Below are 23,980 nucleotides of genomic sequence, written 5' to 3'. Positions count from 1 at the left end.
CTCCGGCACACACAGAGCGCGAGGGCAGCAGGGAGAGCAGCAGCAGCAGCAGCCTGGGAGCCTGGCAGGCAGGCGGGCGGGCGCGGAGCAGGAGGCGGCGGCGACGGCGGCAGCAGCAGTCAGCCCGCCAGCCAGCCCGCCTAGCGCAAGGTAGAGTCGGAGAGCGAGGCGCGCGGGGAGACGCTCGCAGCCGGCGCTGCGCTGACTCGGGGCAAGTTTTCCGAGGGGAATTTCCCGCGGCGCCTCCGCCTCGTGGCTTTTATGCTCCGTCCTCGGGGGCATTCCCGGGCTCCCCACAGTCTGGGTAGCCTAGTCTCTCTCTGCCTCCCGGGACGGCGGCTGCTTTGAGGGAAGCCCTTGCTGCAGCCCCATGGTAGCTTTTTAGTGGAGCGTTTCTGTATATCCGTATATATGTATATAGTATAAATGACGGTCGTCTTGTGAATAGTCCAGGCGACGTTCCCAAGCTGCAAGACTCGCCAAGCCGTAGGGGATTTGCGCGGCGCTCGTCTTAACGCCCCCCAGTTCCCGTCCCATTCATTGTTAGTGAAACTTGAATGGATCGGGCGCAGAAGTTAGTTTTTCAGATGATCCTGGAACGGGTTTCTTCCCTCATCCTAGACAGAACTTGCCCAGCACTTTTCTGCTACTTATTGCTAATTTTTTAAGCTGCAAAAGTACCTTTCATTGCCTTTATTGTGTAGTCATCTTAGGCAAGCTTTGAAAGAGTCAGTTGCACTTTCTCCAAGTTGAAAAGTCCTCAGGACTAACTTCTGAAGTTTGAGGCAATTTGGTAGAGCCTCAGTGGGGCAGATTTTATATATATATATTATAATTCACTGAAAAATTCACTGGAACTTTATTTGTCGTCTTGCAGGTGCAGATTCCAGTCTCGGAAGAGGAAGGCTTATGTAGACATTTCTAAATAGCATTTGTCACTCACCAAAATCAAACCATGGTGATCATGTCAGATTATACAACTGTCCCCACCTCAAGCCACAGCCAGCAAAGGCCTCTTCGGGTCGGATTCTATGATATTGAGAGGACCTTGGGAAAAGGCAATTTTGCTGTAGTAAAACTGGCCAGACACAGAGTCACCAAAACGCAGGTGGGTGTGTTGATGTTTGCTGCCTTGATCTGTATAGAAAATCAACTTTAAAGAGCTGGTAGTATTCCTCTGTGGGGGTTTCTGTTTCCACAGATAAGGACTAAACTAGGTACATTAAGAGAAACTCCCTGGAGTAGACTGTATAATAGAATGTAGTTAAAATAGCAGCAGTTCAATTTGCACATTGAAATCACTTCAAAATTAATTTGGAAGTATTGGTGATTAGTGCTCTCTTCACTATTTTTGTTGACATAGTTAAAACAAACTGAAGACATGGTGTCTTAGTTGCTATTCCTAGGTAGTTGTAAGTTTTTGAAATAAGCTGTGTAGTGCAACTCCAGCTTACATTACCTTTCTAGAACTTTAGTGGGATATGTGATTTGGATCAAAATACTGAAAGCTTTGAAATTTTATATATATATATATATATATATATAGAGAGAGAGAGAGAGAGAGATAGATAGAGAGTGAGTTTAATTATATATGCTGAATTTCTGATCTATTTTCTTGAATCTGGACTAGACAATATATTATAAAACATGGAACATCGGGGGTGATTGCCATTTTAGTTAAATTCAGTGACTGGCACTTTGATTTCTAAGTGTAGCAGTCTTTAAGCATAGTTTAAGGAGTAAGTAAGTTGAATTTAGTGACACTTCTAAGTAAACACGTTTACAATCGTGCTGCATTCACTTTTACCTGTTTACAAGTCCTGTTGGTTCCAATGAAATGGATAGTCAATGAACGAGTCTTTGTGTTATTATTGCATTTGTTGATCCCCTAACTTTCTCAAATATGATTCGTTTTTCAAAACATTTTTTTATTTGTACTTGTATGTTGTGCAGTAGTATAAAACCATATTTTACAAGTGTTCTGGGTTTGTTTTCTTGAAACTATAGGTTGCAATAAAAATTATTGACAAAACACGGTTAGATTCAAGCAATTTGGAGAAAATCTATCGAGAGGTTCAGATTATGAAGCTTTTGAACCACCCCCACATTATCAAGCTGTATCAGGTAAGAGATAAGTTCTGATCACTACCTGGCTATTAGACTTATCCTTATGGCTTTGGCTGCTAATGATCTTAAAATGCACATGCTTCCAACAGGAAATGAATTAACATTGCTTTTCTAAACAGTGCTGGAACAAAGTGACAAAGTATTTCTTATCTAAATATTTAGGAAGGTTGTTATTTTGTTTTCAAAATCAATTCAAACAGTTATAAATTGTTCAAATGTGACTGCAAATCATTTGATGTGCTAGGTGTGCTGGGTAGGCATACATAACTAAAATCCCCTTGTGCTTTTACACGATGAAAATACTTCTCTGCTTATAGAATTTTCAAAACCACAATCAAACCTCTACTTACAGTGCTGATTATTTGAATTACTAGTTGAAATTGGGCTTTGTCTGAGTAAATGTGTTTAGGGTCAGGAAGTTTTCTTAAAATCTTGGTTTTAGGAACTTCAAAAGCCACAGTGAAATACTATGCAATTTGTTCTAGCTCAGTTGTATTTTCAGCACATGCATTTCTTAAAAAAAGAACAAAAACTGATGTACTCTGCATCTGGTGAGCAGAATTGAATTTACAAATGCTAAACATCTTATCTAATTAGTGTTTGGTGGAAGTTCCTCTTAATCATCTTAAAGAGCACCTTTGGATTTAAGAGGAAGGTGATGAGTGACTTTTTGTCTAAGGAAGAAGAAAATGTTAAACGTGGCTTAAGAATATAGCTGCTCTTAAGTTCAGTGTACAGTAACAATTGCCATAATATAAGATGCCTAGAAAATATCTTTGGGAAGATGAGCAAGGATAAGCTTCGCAAATATGAAAAGCAGAGCCAGTGAGAAACTTGTTTTGGTGGCAGTATTATTTTTAAAGTACACATATATGGCTCCAGTATGAACTGCTGTAACACATATTTAGGTCTATTTGTCATCACTCTACCTACCTGACAGATAATTTTTATTTCCTTTCTATAAAATAGTCCAGGTCAAAATAATATTTCAGGCATTGAATATTGTTTAAATCCTCTCATTGCTGAATTAGGCTACTCAGCTGAACCAGAAAAGTGTTTTTAGAAGCTGTTTTTCTGAGGAGGAGAGGATAGTATTTCTACCTACACGTCTTTTCTGTGTTCATTTTTTGATGCACCCCTTTGGTGGAGGAGTCTGAGCTGCAGGAATTAGGTGAAATGCCAATTTGGGGGTGGAAGGATAGTGTTGACTTAGTTTCAACAGCACTGTCTAATTTTAATCCAATTGGCCTCTTTCCCAGAACATTTTAAATGTCTTACTCTTTCCTGTCACTTCTTTCTGTGTATATATATTTAAAATTTATATTTTTCATTATGTTTATATGTGGGATGAGAGCGCCTTTCTCTGCCTTTGATAGTCAAACCTCATTGCAGAATCTTAAAAAATATAGTTTCTGAAAAGACACTGATGCTGCTTTGTGGTTCTTAATCCTTTTTTGTAAGCCAGAATTTACTGAACCAGAAAGTACAGTTCTGTTTGGGAGAGCTGTCTTTGATGGATGTTTTATATTTATCATTTGATGCTGTAAAGCAGGAGAGGCAGTCTCGGGGAGCAACGTGTTACATTTATTTTTTTTGAAAGAATTTGAACCATATTTTAAAAAATGCTTTAGGTCATTTTAAACTTATTTTGCAGGCGGTAATGCCTTTTAGAAATAAATTGATACTGAAATTGCCATTCACACTTCAGTGTTGATGGATGTTGAGAAATAGCTGTGCACACAGAGGAAGCTGTTATGGATAGACAGGCACGTCTAGTAACTTACTGAGTGAATAATAATACCAAGTGAACACAATACCAAGTGTGAAAGGGGCGCTTGGATAGTTCTTGTTTGCTTTTTGTTCCACCTTCTGAATGTGTCGGTCACCTGCTTCCTAACAGTGAGATCACGAGTCCTGTTAACGGTCCTTAAATAACATGATACGCCTGTGTAGTTAATATACGTTAATGTAATAAATTATGGACATTGAAGGAAGAGGTGGATGCTATTGAAGTATCTCTGTATGGAAACAATATTAGGTTCATGCAGGGAAGCCTGGTCTTTTCGTTTAGCTCTTTTCTGTGGAGCAAATGCATTTGATATTCAAAGTATATTAAATATTTTAAAGGCCTGTATCTTTAATGCATTCTGGTTTTTTCCCCCCTTCTCTCTTTCTCCTCTCCCTCTATACCCTTATTAGGTTATGGAGACAAAAGATATGCTTTACATTGTAACTGAATTTGCAAAAAATGGAGAAATGTTTGGTAAGTACTTATCAAAGCATAGCAGTAGACACTTCCTTAGTAACTTGAATGTTGGGTGAGGAGCATGCATCTTAGCATTTGGATAAATGTGGGCTTTGTTTATCTGCAGACTTCTACAGACATAGGATTATATGGGTTACACTCTACTTCAGATAACTGTGCTTTGAACAGACAAGTATTTGTCTGGTCTAGGCTGCAAAGCCTGATATAAATGAATTCCTTAATTAGCTGAAGTCCAAATAATGGGAATTTCTTTGTGGGCATGTTGTTTTATGAGGGTACAGAAGCTGAGGATTTTTTGTCATTGTCTTTGGCAGATCACTTGACTTCCCATGGTCACCTGAGTGAGAGTGAAGCACGGAAGAAGTTCTGGCAGATCCTTTCAGCTGTAGAATATTGCCACAGTCATCATATAGTGCACAGAGACCTCAAAACGGAGAACCTGTTGTTAGACTCTAACATGAACATCAAGCTTGCAGGTGAGAATGGTTGCACAGATGATGTCACTAAAAAACTTAGTAGGGCTTCATGAAATCCTTGTATGAACAACTTCTTTGTGTGATGCCGCAATAGACTGAACCTTTGAAATTCTATGTTTATGAACCTGCTGAATGGATTATATATAATACTTAGCAAAGAAGTATAGGTGCAATTTATTTATTTACTGGATTTATATAAGCTGCTCAGTGACATATTTTCTCTGAACAGCTCACAATAAATAAAAGAATAAAATCCAATATTGAAATACAAAAACAAAACAAATACATAGAGGTCCCTTGCAGTGCCCCTGCTTGCTTTAATTACAAGTGTATTTTTAAAAATATAAAGCAATATTTCATTCATCTTCCTCTACAGACTTTGGGTTTGGAAACTTCTACAAATCTGGAGAGCCTCTCTCTACGTGGTGTGGGAGCCCACCTTATGCAGCCCCTGAAGTCTTTGAAGGAAAGGAATATGAAGGTCCGCATCTTGATATATGGGTAGGTATTGCATTCTGTATTAGATTTCTGGTTGTGTATTAATTTTCCAAGATGGTGATGCTTGACAAACTTCGCTGACTGCATTTCAGGCATTCATGTATTGCACTGTTTTTATTTCTTGGCAGAGCCTTGGCGTTGTGCTTTATGTCCTTGTCTGTGGCTCTCTGCCATTTGATGGACCCAATCTGCCATCTTTAAGACAAAGGGTGCTCGAAGGACGATTCCGCATTCCCTACTTCATGTCACAAGGTGTGTTTACCAATCTTTCTGGCATTAGAAATCCACAATTCCTTTCCTGTTTCCTAGTTATTTGTCAGATTTTTAGGTTTTGAACCATATTTTCCAGATAAAAGCTTTTGTCTTTTATAATCCTGTTTTTGGTGTTTAGATGAACCCTTTAGATCTATGTTGATAGTGAAAACATACATTTCCCAGGTAGATTTTCTTTGACATGTACAAAGGCAAATCTGTGTAGAAGAGGATGACACTCTGGCTGTAGTGGCTTATATTTTATTTAATGAAAAGGGGCAGTTTGCTACAGTTCCCCAATAACTTACATCTTGCTCATGCTGTGGAAAAAAGAACAAGTTAATTTTTCATCTTTTTCAGCATATAGACTCAAAAACAGCTTAAACTCTTTTGAGTGGTATGTGATACAATTGCAAAATAGCCATGAAGATAGATTTACCTTGGGTTATCAGACAGTTGTTTGGTGCTCTTTTATGAGTAAGGATAAAAAGTAGTGCCACTAGTTTAGCTTTCAGTGATGTGTCTTGCCTCTTAATATCTATATTCATGTTTCGGTTTTGTGTCTTGTCTTTCAACAGACTGTGAAACGCTGATTCGACGAATGCTGGTTGTAGATCCCACAAAACGAATCACAATTGCCCAAATAAAGCAGCACAAGTGGATGCAGGCAGACCCTTCCCTTCAGCAGCAGCAGTCTTTGTCATTCTCCATGCATAACTACAACTCTAACCTGGGTGACTACAACGAACAAGTCCTTGGGATCATGCATACTCTTGGGATTGATAGGCAGAGAACAGTTGAGGTGAGCCCTTAGCTACATGTTTGGCATCGGAGAAGCCCTTGTCCCTTATAAAATATTGGAATAGACATTGTGCTCTATAGGAAAGGGTAATATGTTTCCCATTTAGATTTCAAATTTTGAAAATGGTGCCCCATGTTGCGGTGGTGCTAAAAAGTGGTGTGTTGCTTGGTAGAATTTCTTCCACGTTATCTGGAAACCAGGCAGGGTGCTTCTCAAATATGGCACTATAGGCACGAGACTGAATTATTAGGCTGCAGACATACCTGGCTGATAAGAGGGAAATATGGGACATATGAGACGTAACTTGAAAGCACACATGACCAAGGTTTTTTTGTCTTCTGAGAATGGGCTTGCGTTGCTTCTGATAATGCACACATCCCAACCCCTCTATTTTAAATGCATCATTTTGTAGAATCCCTCTTAATTTCGGGGGCTCATTCTTCCAAGTAAACGCGTCTTGACCTTCTGACCTTTAGCGAAGAGATGGCACTCCCCTTTTGAACCAAGCAATCTATTAACAGCTGCCTTTCTCTCTCCTGTCTCCTCTAGTCTCTACTAAACAGCAGCTACAATCACTTCGCTGCAATTTATTACCTTCTCCTGGAGCGTCTCAAGGAGTACCGAAGCAATCAGTTGTCAAATCGCCCAGTAAGCAGCCGTCAGCAAAGGCCAAGGAGCTCAGACTTCAGCAGCATTGAGGTAAAATGATGCGCTGTCTTCATAAGGTCACACCAGTTCCTCTCTGTCCTTCTAAGAAGTATATATTCTGCTGCATATTCTGCTTCTGGGGCAGTAGCTTATATTTTGTGTGACCAAGAGTGGCATTTTCCTCATGTTTCTTTTTATGCCTGAGATCAAAGGACATTTTTCAGCAGGGGATAGGAAGCGGGTGGGGAGGAGGTCTCTTGTACCCGTCCTCAGTGTTGACAGGAAACGTGGCTTGCTTCAGGTTTAAAACCAAAATTCTGCAAGCACTCAGGAGGATGTAGAATGAATTATACAAGTGTAAAAACTATAGGCTGCAGGAAATCTCCGTCTGTGAAGCATTAAGCAGACGGGAGCTGCATCCTGTGCAATGTCCTAGCCTCTGTATTACTTGGAACTCTGTATGGATATGTATTTATTGAAGAGCAAATTAATTCATCCTTTCATATTGATCCATACCCGTGCAGCCTTTCAAGCTTAATGTATTTGTTCTGGTTACAAGAGCGGTTGGTAATGACTGTTCTCTCAATCCTTCTTTGGCTTCAGTTGCCTCAGGACAGCCTTGCCAGCGAGACCTTGAGATCATCTCTGTTCTACCAGCAGCCCCAGAATCTGATTCAGTCGCCCTTGCAGGCAGAAATGGATTGCGACATAAACAACCCATTACAGGTTGGTGCTGCTAGCGTCCTCACTTCATGTTTGATTGAAGGAAGTGTGCATGCCTGTGTGTGTGTGTGTGTGTGTGTGTGTGTGTGAGAGAGAGAGAGAGAGAGAGAGAGAGAGAGAGAGACCTGGGGGCAAAAAGGTCTAGGATGCATTTAAATAGCCACCCCATCCATCTTTTTATTTGTTTTGCACTCCCATGTTAAATTCATAAAACCGAATAAAAAATCCCTTGAAGGATATCATAGAGGCATAATCCACAGGGTACCCAAGCAGCTATGATAATGAAGGGATCGTTGGGGAGAGGAATGTGGGGAAGAACCAAACAAGGGCACTCTATCACTTCCTGTATTTTTTGACCTTTCAGCCTATGTTCTTTCCCGTGGACCCGAACTTCAACAGTCTTTTTCGGAATCGCTCAATCTCTCCAAACAGCCTCCTGGAAACCACCATCAGTGAGGAGGTCAGGCAAGACAAAGAGCTGGAGGAGGAAATTAAAGCCTTCAACCCCATTCGCCTCCCCATCAACACAAGCCGAAGGCACACGCTGGCTGAAGTGACAACTCATTTTTATCAGTGTTCTCCACCATGTAAGTGTTTGCAAGAGGGGCAGACCGCAGGATATACATAGAGGGTAGAAGAGTGTTTCCTTTTTGTGCTTTAAACAACATGTTGACAGACACCAAAGTTTTTTTGTGCCTCTGTTTAGTGCATTTATTCACAGTAGGCTATTTAAAAAATTTGGCTTTGGAGCCAAACAGCCAAGTAACTCTCATAGGCCTATTCCAGAATGGGGCTTTTCCTTCCAGTACACAATAAACATGTAATGGTTATTGGAAATCTGAACGACATTTACCCAAGCATGATCATCTTTGTAGAGAGAATTTCCTTTTTTAAGCATTGTAGCTGCGGTGTTTGTCAACATTTTGTCAAAATATGAGCCCCATAGCTGGGATTCCCATAGTTGGAAGATGGTGGTATGAGTACCATTGAGAATATATAATAACTCAGCAGCAGAGCTGTTGGTTCAATCCTGGAAGTCTGCAGGTAGAGCTAGGAGAGATTTGTGCTTGAAATCCTAGAGAGCAGCTGCCTGTCATTGTAGGCAATGCTACTTGACTCTGTATAAAGCCATTTCCTATTATTTTTCTTGAGACAAGCAAAACAGGCTCTTTCCCTAGCCATGCCCTCTTAAAACCTTTTAATTCCCCCTCTCTTCGTTCTCTGTTGCTCCCCAAAACAATAGAGCACTTCATGTAACCATTTAATTTAAAAGTGCAAGTCTGAACATCAGACCATAGTTTTTGTTAACTGTTTTATTTACTTTTTTTATTCTTCCCTGTTCCCATTCCCTCCCCACCCTAGTTTCTTTGGAAATTGTGTGTTTTCACTCTTTGGTGCCTATCTTCAGTGGCTATGGGGTGTGTTTTTGAAGCTTAGTGAACAGTTTGCATCTCTCGCTGCATTCCATGGCTTTTGGAAGCAGGATATTTTGCCTCTGACACGGAGTTCTAGCCAGCTATGCTAGCTTCTTGGCTGGTAGGTTGATGTTGCTTTCCAGGGAGGAGAGGGAAGAGATGGCAGGGAGGTTAGTGCAGTGCAAGCACACTGGCGGGTTAACCTCCCCAGCACATCCTTCTCCCTCCTGGTAAGCTACGGAACCTGCCATGATTTGTGTGCTACCTTTACTAAACACACACCACACAAACCCACAATAGTGTCAACGCTATTCCCGTACCTTCATCCTGTCCCCTGGAAAAGGCCATGTAAGCCCTAAAACCAAGATAACTATTGCAGCTGCACTTGATAGAGCAAGGATCCCCTATTGTATTATTTCTTGCTTTAGCAATAAAATCACCCTACAAGACTACATTGCTGCTATAACTGGGATGGCACGCCTGCCACGTACAAAGCCTTGTGAGTTTTATACTTGTTTGCATTGTGGTCTGAGGCTTTGGTTAATGGTAGATTTTCTTTAGGTGGGGAGATTAATCTTATTTCCAACAGTCTTCTTTAACTTCCTGTATCCATTTTGCAGGCGGTCTCTTCCAACCCATCTGCTTCTTTTTGTAGGTATAGTCATTTCCTCTTCCGCAAGCCCTACGGAAGGAACCAGTTCTGACAGCTGCCTCACTTCATCAGCAAATGATGGCTCTGTGGCTTTGAGCAACTGTTTGGAAGATCAGATGATGCTTGGTCACCCAGCGACAGCCAGAGTTACATCATCGTTTCCGACTTCCCATTCGGACACACCAGTATTGCAGGCTCAGGGCTGTCTGGGTGGTGCTTCTCTGTTGCCGGTCAGCTTCCAGGAAGGAAGGAGGGCATCTGATACCTCACTAACTCAAGGTAATTATTTCCTTGCTATGTAAGCAATACCAGTCCATAAACACACACAGTAGATACATCAAGTATTCGCTTTTTGTAGTTCTGTAATCAATATGCCAGACTCCTGCTTTCATCATAAGATTAGCACAGACCATCTGCACACATTTTATTTGCCCATCCCATGAAATAACCTGAAAATGCAACAGTGCAGTTTATAAGATATGGAAGTTGGGAAAAGAGGAGCTGCTTGGCAGATAAAATTGGGTTCTATTTGTCTTCTGTGGCTCTTGTACAAGGTTCCTGATTGGTGGGGAAATGATCTGCAGCAGGTCTGTAGTAGGTGCAAGTAATGTGTGTGTCCAAAGACAATGTCAACATGTCATGCTGGTAGATTTATAACTCTCCTTCTTCTTCTTTGCTTTATAGGCTTGAAGGCGTTTAGACAGCAGCTACGGAAGAATGCTAGAGCCAAAGGTTTTCTGGGACTGAATAAAATCAAAGGGCTCGCTCGCCAGGTGTGCCAGTCCTCATCTGCTCGGGTAGCACGGAACGGCACGAGTCCCTTCCAGCATTCTCAGCAGAGTGCCTGCGTATACAGCAGCGGGGGAAATGGTGGCAGCGGCGTAAGCAGCAGAGAGAGCAGGAACCTCCTTGAAGAGGTGCTTCAGCAGCAGAGGTGAGAGAGCAGCACACTGGCTATTGTAACAGTAGCTTCGTATATCATGACCTTGCCTTCACACTGAAAACAGACGAGCTGTTTACTTTCCACATCACTTTTGGGACATGATGTGTGATCCGATGCTAGCATCGCTAGCTCCACTTAAAGCATCAGTTTGCGATATAGGGTGCTCAGGTTTAAACATAAATGGGTTGCTTAAATGGGTTGCTCAGGTTTAAACATAAATGGGTGGGCTTAGGTTAGCCAGGGCTAACTGAAGCCCACTGCTTTCAATGGGCTTATTATTATTGTTATTGGGGGTGGGAGGAATTCCAGCTGTTGTCATAAGATTCGTTCTTAGTATTTTCAGGCATGGAAGGATTCTTTTTAGCATCTTACATTGCTTCTGCATCACACAGAGTCCTGCGCAGACATCCAAACTGTGTGCATGGTGGGGTGGGTAGGATCTGTGCATGCTGGGTTGTACACACATAGCTAAACTTGCAAACAGCATTTTGGGTGAGGCAAGCACACCACGGAGGATGGGATGGGCTAAGCTGGCAAGATCCCCATTTCCCACCACACACATAGAGATGGAATGTCTGTGTAGGGCTGCAACCCACAAGGGAGACTCTGTACCAATGGCTTAGTCATGCAGAAGAATGTTTTCCCCCCACCAAATCCGCTGTCATGACTTGCAAAGACAAATGCTTCTAATGCCAAGGTGTGAGGGACAGAGGCTGTAATGTGAGAACAACCCCAAGGAAGCATATTAAAAATGGATAACTTCTCCACTCTCTTCTTTCTTGTATCCAGAATGCTCCAGTTACAACATCACCAGCCAGCCTGTCACCAATCTTCTCAGGTGTCCCAGTCGCACACCATCCTCATGCCTGACACTACAGGAAGCAAAGCATCCAGTTCCTTCCCCCTTTCCGAACTGCAGAGCGAGAACTCATTAGAGTTTGCCTTCCGCAACACCCAGTTTCTCCAGCCTCACCTGTTTGGAGTCAGTGTTTCTCCAGTAACTTCAGCTGCTCACCTCCTAGACACCCACCTGCACATCAGTAGCAATGTCTCCCCCATCGCCTCAATGTTTTCTCAGCAGAATGGCTTTGCTGTGCAACCTCCGAGCTATGATGCAGTTACTTTGCAGCATGGGGACTTTGAAATGGAGGACCTTACATCCACCCAGATGGGGAAGTTCGTCTTAGTCAAATAAGATTCCCCTCCCCGCTTCCTGCTCTCCAGTTCTCGTGATTCACACATCTCTCTTTTGGAAGAGTGTGCTGCTCTCGCTACGATCTGCAGATGGGTGATTTTTATTATTTTTTTGCAACAGTAAAAACTCAGAAGCAATAACCTGTTTGAAATATGTGAAGAGGCCATTTGGCTTAGTAAAGCCCCGAACTTTATAGAACTAAAAGAAAAAAGCAATACTTGCGTCTTTTGGCTTCAACTGTACTTGCACTGAACAAATGTAACCAGAAACTGAAAGGAGAAAAAAAAACCCTTTTTTGTTTTTGGAAGAAAAGAATGACAGGGAAGTGGGGGTGGGGTGGGGAGGGCACAGGAGAACACTTTTCTGGTACTGTATTAAAGTCAGGCCAATACAGCTCTGCTGTTATGCAAGACTTTGATGGCTGTCAATGGTTGTGGTGTAGCAGGGGAGGCTTTTCAAAGAAGGGACCAGAGCCACCCTATTCACAATATTTGTTTATGGATTTGTGAAGACGATAATTACCTCTTTTCTTAAAGACGACAAGCAAGAAAAAACCGCCACCCACAAACATAAACACAGATGCTTTTGTGTCACATTAATCGTTGATAGGGGAATAATGACAAAATTTTTACGCATTATTTGTTTTTATACTCTTGTTAAAGGAACCAATACCTCTCTTTACTTTATATTCTCCCTTACTCAAAGGTTTATACCTTAAGAGGAAACTGTGAACTTTTCTGCTTAGTCTCTCACTTGTAGCAGCTAAGGGTAGTTTGTATTCATTAGAAGCAATTAATTTGTCCTCTGGCGGTTCTGTTACCAGACTACAAATTGTGTTCCTGCCTTTCTCTCTTCCGGTGGTGGTGAGGTTCAACAGTAGGAAAATGTCTGTGCATCAATGAGGAGATGCCCATGGAATACTGTAGAGGTGATGGGAGCAGAATTGCTAAGAGGTGCTTGTGTGGGAAGGCTTTCTTTTTAAATTCTTCTTTTACCTCCCTTCCCACTGCCACCCCTTGAAAAGCACTATCAAATGCTTTGAGGTTGCCTATGGGATGTCTCTCAGTGCTGCACACAATTAATGCCGCTGCTAATAAGATTTTTATGCATTTCATTATCAGGGTCCAAACTGAACCGTCTCGTTGGGGAAACGTGCAATATTCAAAAGGTTGTGACAATTATACTGACAGTCAAAAGGAAATAGGATAGCACAACTTGATACTCTTCGTAAACAGTCGTTTTTTGAACAAACTAGTTTAAGTGAGATGAACAGCACAACTTCTGGGTTTTGTTGTTTTGTATACTAATAGACGAGAGGTTTGTTGTTTTTATTTTAGGCATTTTTATTTGCGGTTTTAATATTCTCTCTCTGTGTGTGCACACATATAGGACTCAGAAGACAATATACACTACTTTGCTTTTGAAATAAGCTTTTTGGAGTTCCCTGGCATTTGCTTCCTCTGACCAGAGAATGGCTTTTGTTGATACTAGTGGAACCCTGGCAATGGATGTCACAGGGAGCAGGGAGATCACAGCGGGTCTTCCTTTGACCTAATACATAGTTGGCGGGGTAAAGAGTGTGGGAGATCAATTGTCAGTAGCAGGTGAGCAAGCTTGGCCAAAATTACCATTCAAATGTCTGAAAACAGCTTCATTCTGTCTAATACTTTTAAGGACCCATCTCTAAATGTAACACAGGGGTGCCTTCAAGTTACTACTACTGCTTCTTGCAACCTGCAGTGTTATATATGTAAAAAAAGAAAAAGAAAAAAAAAGCTATTTTTTTAAATAAATAAGCCAAAGACTGTCTGTCTGTGGTGGTAGTGAGGAGGGAGATAAAATTGTATAGATCTATCTGTGGCTTTTCAACCTCTTTATCTGTGTACAGTATCTATATTGACGTGTCTTCAGTTTGCTGCTGCTGCTTTGTGTTCTGGAATCTCCAAGGTGAAGGGAAATAACTCTGTACAACCTTCTCTCTGACTGGTGCCTTTCGGCAGAGAAAATACCAGACTCATGCTAACTTGCAAGGCGGTTTGGTGTGTGGTTTGTAGGAGTGGCTACAAGGAGTGGGAGCAAGATCCGTCACAAAGCAGCAACGTTGCCTTCATTTTCGTAAAACGGTAGCAACATGTTCTTTTATGAACTGCATTCCCCACCCCAACCATTTCTGTCTTTTTACTTTATTTTCTACCATAGATCAAGAGGCCACAAAAAACAACTTTTTGTTCTAAGCAATGACAAGCACTTTACTTCTTGAGCCCCCCCTCCCCAATTGCTATAGAAAATGCTTTGAAACTATTCCGAAGTAGAAAAAGGTCATTTTCAACATTTCAGGGTTTGTGTCTCCTTTCCCTCCCCCTTGTAGTGTTCTTGACAGTACTGTTTTGCAGACTGCAATGCAATAGATTATTTAAATACACTATGTGATTGGTTTAATTAAGATGTATAGTTTTATTTTTTATCATGATGAGATCATTTTGTTTCTTATGTTAAAGAGATGTACACCAAAATGATTAGTTGTGTTTTATTTAATATTTAAATAAACAGTTGTTGAAATAATCTGCCTTGCAATCCTTTTTTTTAAAAAAGTGGGGTGTTTTTTTTTTTTAAAGATACATCTATTTGGGTTTCCCTTACAGCTGATCTTTTTGTAAAGTCTTTTATTTCCATGGAAAACAGAAGGGCTCCTCAGATGTTTTCCACCCCCACACAAATATGACGGTGTTTCCTGATCTGGTGTCCTCCAGAGTGTTTTGGATTACAGCTTCCAAAACTCTGTGCTAGCTGAGGCTGATGGGAGTTGTAGCCCAAAACATCTGAAAGGCGCTAGGTTGGGAAAGGCTGGTATATGGAATACTTGGAAAAGGAAACAGAACCATGTTCCCTGGTCCTATCCCCAGTCTCCACACAGTCACTGGAATGTATACAAGGTCTTTCTTTTTGTGTACAATTCTATCCTCTTGAGTGCAAGCAACTAAAATTCATCTGGCACTAACAAATTTATTATGGCTTAACATTTTATGGATTTTGGGGGTCTTCATAGGGTTGCCAACTTTTGATATTAAAAATACTCATCTGCTGCTCTCCTAGGACCTTACGTGGAGCTAGTTTCACCAAGAACACCTAGAAGGTTAGGGGAGAAATTTGCAGAAACATAATGAGTCGAGATGAAAATTATATAAAGTCTGTCTGTGTGAAACTCAGTATAACAAAACACACCAGGTGATGCACTGGATCAAGTATAGTAATCAGTCAGTCTCTCTCTTCCTCCTACTATTTTATATAGTTAGTATTAAAGTCCAAATAAAAGGATTTATGATGTAGAAATGTCATAAAATTATATTCAGTATGGATTTCTAAAAATGGGGCAATAACTGTCACCTAATAAATTCCATAGGAAGGCTGCATAAATGCCAAATGACTTGTGATTAAATCAGTAGCACGTTAACACACAAGAAATCCACAGCCAATATATGTAGAAGTACAAATTAAGTATTGTAACTTCTCTCATACCAAACACGAAAGAAGCATATTGTCGAGGAGGAATTGTTTTAAAGTTCTGCCTTTCTCACTGGTTCTCCCCTGCCCTGAATAATGGAACATCATAAGATTGTCAAAAGTCTTGGGATCTTTTGGAAATGTTGCAAATCATCCTCTTGGCTGGCCTTTGAAGCTAAGGATTAAGGTAGCAAAATGAAGGAAGTATCAGTGAACTTAAAAAAATATCTGTTCACGTATACGCAAATTCTTGAGCTGTCTCTGTAGTTTACTGGCATTTTAATCCCAGATACTGGTTACTTCCCTGAATGCAGTTTTGCTCGTAAGACCTGTCAAATAATGGCTTGTTGGCAAACCTAGATTTACCCAAGCGAATATTGTTGCCCTTGTTGTGGGGTGATGTAAGTAGGGCAGCTTCTGCTTCCTCCTTGGCCTGCCACTAACATCCCATCAGCCACTAAATGCAGTGTACAGGACTTGGGCAATAATTATAATTATTACTTTGTGTGGCATTGCTAGAGACAGGGCTGTAGTGCCAGCATGGCATAAACACCACTTTCTGCACTGGGGTGGGGGTGGGGGTGGGGAGGTGTGTTCAGAAAGAGATTTCTGTCTCTTGTTGGGGACCAATAACGGTTTGGCAGATGGGTGTTGGCCGGGGGAAAAAGCGCTTGTCTTTTACTTTCAGCAATTGTCAAACAGGAGATGCTGGCAAGCTCTGTGCATGTCATCTGTTTTTGCATATGAATTTGGACAAGATCTTCCAAAGCATCTAGATTTTCCACATGCTTATCCCTCTTACATTGCATAAGCAGAAATAAATTGCCTATGAATGCATACTTTTGGCTCAATAATTCCTTTGGCTACATACCATTAGGGAACTGGGGCTGACACCAACTGTGAACTTAACTCTTAGTATCCCTGCTCATAATGAACGGCTGCAAATGTAGCTTTTAAATCTGGGGCGTAGAGTGTTGTGGTTTTTGCACACGTTTGTTTTGAGAGGCACAGAAGGCTTCTGAGGTTGGAACCTGATCGTGGGACTTGTTCTCCCTTCTCCCAGGCTGTTTGATTGGTGACCTTGAAGCGTTTCCTTCTTCCTCTATAGCCTGGAATACTGCTCTGTTCCACAGATAATCTCTCTCTGTAGGGAAGTACTGCATTGCTCATCCCACTTCTCCAAGTTGTGGAAAGTCCCATGGGTTCAGTGTTTACTCACTTTGGAAGGAAGTTGCTGGAGGCTTATTGGCCTCTTTTAATGGTTCTGTTTGCTTACAAATAAATGGGCTGAGCACAGGGAGAGCTACAGTGTAAAAACCCCAACAGACAGCCCAAGTTCACTGCTGTCATGTCAGATTTCCAGAGAGGCACCCGACACCCTATGGTGCTTACAGAGAGCCCAAAGTCATATCTCTCTCTCTCTCTCTCTCTCTCACACACACACACACACACACACACTCTCTCTCCCTCAAACTGTGGACCCCCAGACATCATCATTTATTAAAGGACAGGTGGATACCTGTTGTCTTTGTCCATGTAGTTTTCTTGGCAGGGATACTGGAGTGGCTTGCCAGTTCCTGATCCAGGTGGATCACGTTTGGTCAGAACTCTCCACTATGACCTGTCCATCTTGGGTGGCCCTGCACGACATAGCTCATAGCTTCTCTGAGTTATTCAAGCCCCTTGGCCACCTCATGAGAAGAGAAGACTCGCTGGAAAAGACCCTGATGTTGGGAAAGATGGAGGGCACAAGGAGAAAGGGACAACAGAGTTTGAGATGGTTGGACAGTGTTCTCGAAGCTACCAGCATGAGTTTGACCAAACTGCGGGAGGCAGTGGAAGACAGGAGTGCCTGGCGTGCTCTGGTCCATGGGGTCATGAAGAGTCGGACACGACTAAACGACTAAACAACAACAACAAGGTGGATACCAGCTTTTTGCCTGCTTTTAGGTATTCCCTCCCATGTCTGTGGAGTACTATTCCAGTTGGAATATATTCAGCCCCTGTAATGGAAGGGTGTCCCCCACTGCAGCACCAATCCTGTAAGGAATCCCAGTAGCAAAGAGGATCCCATTCTGGTCCTCTCTGCTGCTGCCACCCACTTAGTGTCACTTTGGGCAAGAGGCATGGGATCCGCTACTTCCTCACAGTGATCTCCGTGGGATTAAAGAAACAGCAAACCAAACACTGGCTTGGCAATTTCAGTCCATATTCCCACCTGCTCTCCCAGGTACTTGAGCAATGAGTAGCCCAGACAGTCTAAGCGACATGGAAGACAACCAGCCCTTGAGTGTGCCTAGAAATCAGTACAGTGGTACCTCGGATTAAGTACTTAATTCGTTCCAGAGGTCTGTACTTAACCTGAGACTGTTCTTAACCTGAAGCACCACTTTAGCTAATGAGGCCTCCTGCTGCTGCCGCACCGCCGGAGCACAATTTCTGTTCTCATCCTGAAGCAAAGTTCTTAACCTGAAGCAATATTTCTGGGTTAGCGGAGTCTGTAACCTGAAGCATACGTAACCTGAAGCGTATGTAACCCGAGGTACCACTGTATAGCCCAGGAATCCAATCCAGCAGTTTATTCAAAAGGAGTATATCACTTGCAGGTTGAAGGATCAAGATGGACAAAGGATTGTTTGGCCCAGGGTGTTGATTGACAGGTGGCCAGGTAAATGCCCAGGGTCTTGGGGATGAAGCAAGCAGGGGAAGAATGGCAGGAGGTGGGTGGGGGCTGTCAAAAGTGTGAGACAGAAGCCTTGGTGTGCATTGGGAGTCACAGCATTCTCATCTATGCATGATGGAAAGCTGGGTAATCTCAAAGCAATGAGGTGGGTAGAGTATAAGTGTACCACAGCCCCAACAAGGACTCCCCCCTTAAAGTAATAATAATACAAATAAAAATGTGCACCCAAGCCCCTTAAAGGTAAAGGTAAAGGGACCCCTGACCATTAGGTCCAGTCATGACCGACTCTGGGGTTGCGGCGCTCATCTCGCTTTATTGGCCGAGGGAGCCGGCGTACAGCTTCTGGGTCATGTGGCCAGCATGACTAAGCCACTTCTGGCGAACCAGAGCAGCGCACGGAAACGCCGTTTACCTTCCCGCCAGAGCGGTACCTATTTATCTACTTGCACTTTGACGTGCTTTCGAACTGCTAGGTTGGCAGGAGCAGGGACCAAGCAACAGGAGCTCACCCCGTCGTGGGGATTCGAACCGCCGACCTTCTGATCAGCAACTCCTAGGCTCTGTGGTTTAACCCACAGCGCCACCCGCGTCCCACCCCAAGCCCCTTATTTATCATTATTATCCAACTTTCCAAAATGTTAACACTTCTTGAGATGGTTTGACCCCTTTCTGTTTTAACAATACAAATTCCACAAATATTTTCCATATTTCCTAGGAAGTTTTCCCAATAAAGGGAATACTGAGCATGGAAGGTACTGTCATTGAGCAAGAGGGTTACAATACTTATTGCTTTTGGGTTTCCCTGAGCTTCTCTGTCCCCTTTTTAATTTGTGGTTTTCTCTTTTGAAAAGGATACAGTTCTCTTTTTGAAAGAACTTACTAAATTATAGTGCTGATGCAGAAGGCTGTCTGTTTCCTGTGTGTGTGTGTCTGTGTGTGTATGCGCGCAAAGACTTCAGATGATTTGGCTGAGAGAGGCGAGGAGATTATAATGAGCCAGGCTCTGGCATGGGAGAGCAAACAGACGTAATAATGCTGTGAACTTGTTTTCCAGCAACAGCTAATTTGGAATCAGCAACCTGCACAAAGAACATTAACACTGCTGACTCATGAAGAAATTAAAAATTATTTTTGTTGGCTAAGTCTCTACCCTTGCCCCATTTCTATGAGCTTGCTAGCCAGATCATGGGTTGTTTATTATTTTACTCCACTTCCAAATCCTATCTGGCTGAATTAGATTGAAGTACCCTCATGTGAGTGTCTCAACACAGGCAATGGAACTAGATCTTTAGCTTCACACTACTTGCGATGGTTCAGTTCAGCAAACAAGAAACTTGGCGTTATGCACTTTAATTTCCAAACCAAAAAGGGTTTGTCTGCTTGCAGATTGCACCTCTGATGTTGTAGGGCCCAGTCTGAGATGCATGTGCTTGTGATTAAAATCATAGAAGGTAGCCTGAGGGTCATCTAGTCCAACCCCTTGCAGTGCAGGAATCTCAACTAGATCATACAAGACAGTTGGCCATCCAACCTCTGCTCAATTATTACCATGTCCAGTGTTTGCTGGTCTATGTAGACATGGGTTAAATATCTTGCTAAAATCTGTTCCCAATTAGGTTTTTAAAAGTGTCCCTTTTAAACACACACACACACACACACACACACACACACACACACATGCTTCCTATTCAATCGTACCTTTTAATAAGATATATCTACTGTCCTGATCTTTTGTTGTTACTTTAGGATAGAGGTTATAAGACCAATTTTAGTTTGGCACCAGCTGAGGCCTAGTATACAGATTGTTTAAATGCAATTCTCCAAAAGTTTCTCCTGTGTTTCCTATGTATGTGCTTCTTGCATCCAAAGGATTTCTACTTTGGGAGTTTTTTCATGCACAAGTTGTTTTGCACTTAAGGAAGAAATGTTATCTACACTTGCCAGAATTAATTAACTGAAAGAAAAAACACACACACCACATAGCACAACAATTTATTATCTCAATAATTCACTACTATCAACTTTGTATTTCTTGCTTCAGCTTTCTCTTCAACTGTGTAATGTTTTAGATACCACATTTCCCTTTGTTCAAGATTAGATTGCCTCATTGGAATACTTTGGTCAAATTCTTCTTTGGCCTTCCTGTTCTTCAAACCTCCCCAACAACCTGCAACACACAATTTTCAACAGTTTGTTTGCCGCTGCCGATTTCTTGATTAGTTCTTTGGTTTTCTTTATCTATATACTTTACAAAGCTTAAACTCTCAGTGATTATTCTTTATCACTATGTTTTTGTGATTATGAACCACAAATAATTTTGGTAGGAAACCCCACTGGCATTTTATTCTTCGGCAGTTCTCTTGTCATGATTCTAACCCCCATGTCTTAATAGCGCTGGGTGCTTGTCAAAACACTTGTGTTTTAGCTCTGCCTAGCATTATCCATTGACTTTAATAGATATAGTGTGGAATAGTTACTTACTTTAAAATATAATAATTTTATTTTACACATCTCTAGGTTTCTAAAGCTGAGCTGTTATATTAGAATTTAACCTTTCCACAGATTACAAAAAATGAATAATCATTTTTCCATAAATGAATAATCATTTTCTTTTTCTCCCCGCCCCCCATTTTTTCCTTCACAAAGTTATTATTTGTTACAGTTCTCAAACTTCTGACAAAACATATCTAACCCCAACTGGGGAGCAGTGGAACACAATGGAGCTTCTGATCAGCCGCTTCATCCCAAGCCCTGGTGGCCAGAGTGCAAAGGGAGAGGTGCTTTTTCCTGATTCCCTTGGCAGATCCACAAGGCTTTGGATCCAGTGATAGAGTCCCTTGATCTGTAGTCTGTAGCATGGCTTGCTTTCTTGAGTTACGTCTTTTACATATGTCTTGAAGTCTCTGCCATGGAGTCACAGATTTTCCTTGGGACTCGTCTGTCAGCCTCAGTGCTCCTTGCCTGCAAAATGTCTTTCGATGATTTCTAGAAGATCTTCTAAATCAGGCTTCCTCAACCTCGGCCCTCCAGGTGTTTTGAGACTACAATTCCCAGCATCCCTGACCACTGGTCCTGCTAGCTAGGGATCATGGGAGTTGTAGGCCAAAAACATCTGGAGGGTCAAGGTTGAGGAAGCCTTTTCTAAATCATTAACTATGTTATATACTGCCTTAGAACTATATACACGCCTTGACTTGTTGGGCTCACGTTTTCACCCAGACCTTGCCAAGTCCCACTCCAGGTACACTCAAGTGCCATAATTTTGCTTTCCAATAAATGGTAGCCCTAATTCCCGCTGAGCTGTCTCTTTACGCGCCACAAAGGTTTCCCCTCCACTCTTTACTCATATGTAAAAGGTAAAGGACCCCTTGACGGTTAAGACCAGTTAAAAGTGACTATGGGGTTGTGACCCTCATCTTGCTTTCAGGCCAAGGTTTGTCCACAGACAGCTTTCCAGGTCATGTGGCCAGCATGACTAAACAGCTTCTGGTGCAACAGAATACCGTGATGGAAACCAGAGTACACGGAAATGCCATTTACCTTCCTGCCACAGTGGTACCTATTTATCTACTTGCACTGGTATGCTTTCAAACTGCTAGGTTGGCAGGAGCTGGGACAGAGCAATGGGAGCTCACCCCATCACACAGATTCAAACCACCAACCTTCTGATTGGCAAGCCCAAGAGGCTCAGTGGTTTAGTGCCACTCTCCTATGTAGAATGTACCATCTGTTCTGGTCCTTGTAGCCCCACCTGAGAAGGCTGCTGATTCTGCAACTGATTGATGGATGTTGGTTTAAAGAGACCTGATTTTGCTCCTGCGAAGCTCTCTTCCCTCTGGCTACATCCCCTTCCTCACAACTAAAACACAAATTAATTTCAGGTATTCATTTCTATCTAATATTGGGTATTGTTTCCCTTCAGTACTACCTTTGTGTCTGCCTTGTCCCCCGGAACATCCATTAACCAGTTCATAAGCATTCATAATTTCATTGTCTGTTTGTTTCAAAAAATTACTGCACATAACATTGTGTGTGTTTGTGTATTTGTGCATATGTACATGTTTTCCAACTCTCGCTATTCTCGTCTGATTTTAGAAGTAGGACTTCATGATTGCTGAGAAAGTATTCAGCCATGCAGGGAAACCCTCTGTGGTAGAAGAAATGACGCGCAGCAAGCCAGCTTGCTTTGTGCGGTGGAATTTTCCTGCATTTCTGCTACATTAATCATTCTGACACTTGTACTGTTTCGTGATCTAGAAAAGTCAGACTTGCTCCCTACCTGTTAATGAGGCTAAAACTTCTAAGCCCCAGTGAGTGGCATTTGAAATGTTCCAACAAATGCAACAACTAAATAACGAATTAAATAAAAGGGGGAAGAATCAGAACAGCCAGCAGAGTTTCCCTCTGTGCCGAATATTTCTCTAGTTGTTAAAATAAGGCTACCACTTTCCAGACCACACTCATGCAGTGGCTAAGAGTGTGGTCCGGAAAGTCCCCAGTTCATAGGCTGCTCCAGTCATAAGTGATCTTGAGCCAGTTTACAGATGGATACATTTGTCAATTTTGGCAGCACTAGATTTAGGGTGGTGCGGGTGGTTCCACTGTACAAAGTACCGAACCGTAGGGGTGCAAAACTGAGAAGACCCATAATTGAGAAGATCCATTTTGGGGTGCCAAATTTTGGCCTTGCACAGTGCTCCATGTTATGAAAGATAACAAAGTCTGCCCCTGGTTTTTTGTTTCTCTCCATTTGTTTGTTTGTTTTGCAAAATTTAGTTCTCCTCAATTCTGTGAGCAAATTGTGTGTGTCTATATATGTTTAATCTCATGGAAATTTGTCAGCATTTTAGTATAAATTTCTTCTAATATGTTACTTTCTGGATGCAGTTTTGACCAATATATACATTCTGCAACGAGCTTACTGTAACATTTTGGCATGTTATTTTGACAAATGTAGCATTTTTCGAACATTTCTACCCAATATATACATTTTTGTAAATTTTGTTTGACTGGAAAGTTATTAACACAAAATTCAGAGAATGAAGCTTTGAACAGGGGGAGCTAAACATTTATCAGTTACTACCTTCTGCCTTGTTCAAGCCGCTGTTGAAAGACTCAGCTGTTTGAAATTGGCAACCCCAGAAACAGGTTCAGTGTTTTTTAAGTTTTCCAAGTAGCGTTGCTATTCAGCGATGGTGAATCACTGAGGTAACATTTGTCCAAACAAAGTAACGTACTTTCAGCACTCTTGCTACCATCTTATGGAAATGAAATAGATCTACCAGGATGCTTTCCCTTGGCTTTTCACGACATGAGACTCACAGCATGATTCAAAATAAAATAATGAGAAGTCTCGCATAGCAACAAGAAGTGACAGCAGATTTGTTTAGGGCGTGCCTTATAATGAGGCTATGGGAACAGAAAAGTAATAAGGAAACACTGATGGTATCAGAAACACACTGGATCAGATGATAGCTTCATATCTCTATAGCTACCAGTATACCCAGTTAAGTAAATACAAGCGTGTGTTTCTTTTTTAAATCCTCTGAAGAAAAATACACATGTATAAACAGAACGAGAATTTTTTACTTTGTAGGTATCACATAATCCCAAGTGAAGTTTTATAATTCGTCTTGGCCACTTAATTAACAGCCTTTCATTACATCTTAATTAAATGTGCATATCTAAGAAGCTTTGTGCAGCTTTTCACAGAATTGCTACATTTTTCCATCTTCATGCCTGGCAGACGGAATTTGCTGAGCTGCTTCAAACGTGCTTATCCATTTATTTTCCATTCAA

At 41.8% G+C, this 23,980-nt stretch overlaps 1 protein-coding gene and 1 long non-coding RNA gene across 3 annotated transcripts; one reads left to right on the top strand and one right to left on the bottom strand.

The window, feature by feature from the left end:
• SIK1 (salt inducible kinase 1) lies at positions 1–14,559 on the top strand. Of its 2 annotated transcripts, none has more exons than XM_079974665.1 (14): positions 1–150; positions 878–1,108; positions 2,008–2,124; positions 4,327–4,390; positions 4,708–4,869; positions 5,246–5,370; positions 5,496–5,619; positions 6,198–6,421; positions 6,971–7,120; positions 7,673–7,795; positions 8,157–8,379; positions 9,863–10,138; positions 10,544–10,793; positions 11,592–14,559. In XM_079974665.1, exons 2-14 carry the CDS (start codon positions 956–958, stop codon positions 11,995–11,997), a joined length of 2,397 nt encoding a protein of 798 aa, XP_079830791.1. In that variant the 5' UTR covers positions 1–150; positions 878–955; the 3' UTR covers positions 11,998–14,559. The 2 variants fall into 2 exon arrangements, with proteins under 2 accessions (XP_079830791.1, XP_079830792.1); XM_079974666.1 differs by lacking the exon at positions 1–150 and adding an exon at positions 251–373.
• Positions 14,560–20,156: 5,597 nt separating this feature from the next.
• LOC307214534 lies at positions 20,157–23,534 on the bottom strand. The gene is made up of 2 exons (XR_013838198.1): positions 23,265–23,534; positions 20,157–20,348 (listed from the first exon to the last, which is right to left on the bottom strand). It is a non-coding gene; the product is annotated as an uncharacterized lncRNA (long non-coding RNA).
• Positions 23,535–23,980: the final 446 nt, after the last annotated feature.

Source organism: Podarcis cretensis (assembly GCF_951804945.1).
Source record: "Podarcis cretensis genome assembly, chromosome: 4".
Lineage (NCBI taxonomy): Eukaryota > Metazoa > Chordata > Lepidosauria > Squamata > Lacertidae > Podarcis > Podarcis cretensis.
Note: the sequence above shows the minus strand (reverse complement) of the source record. Positions and strands in the feature narration are given on the sequence as shown.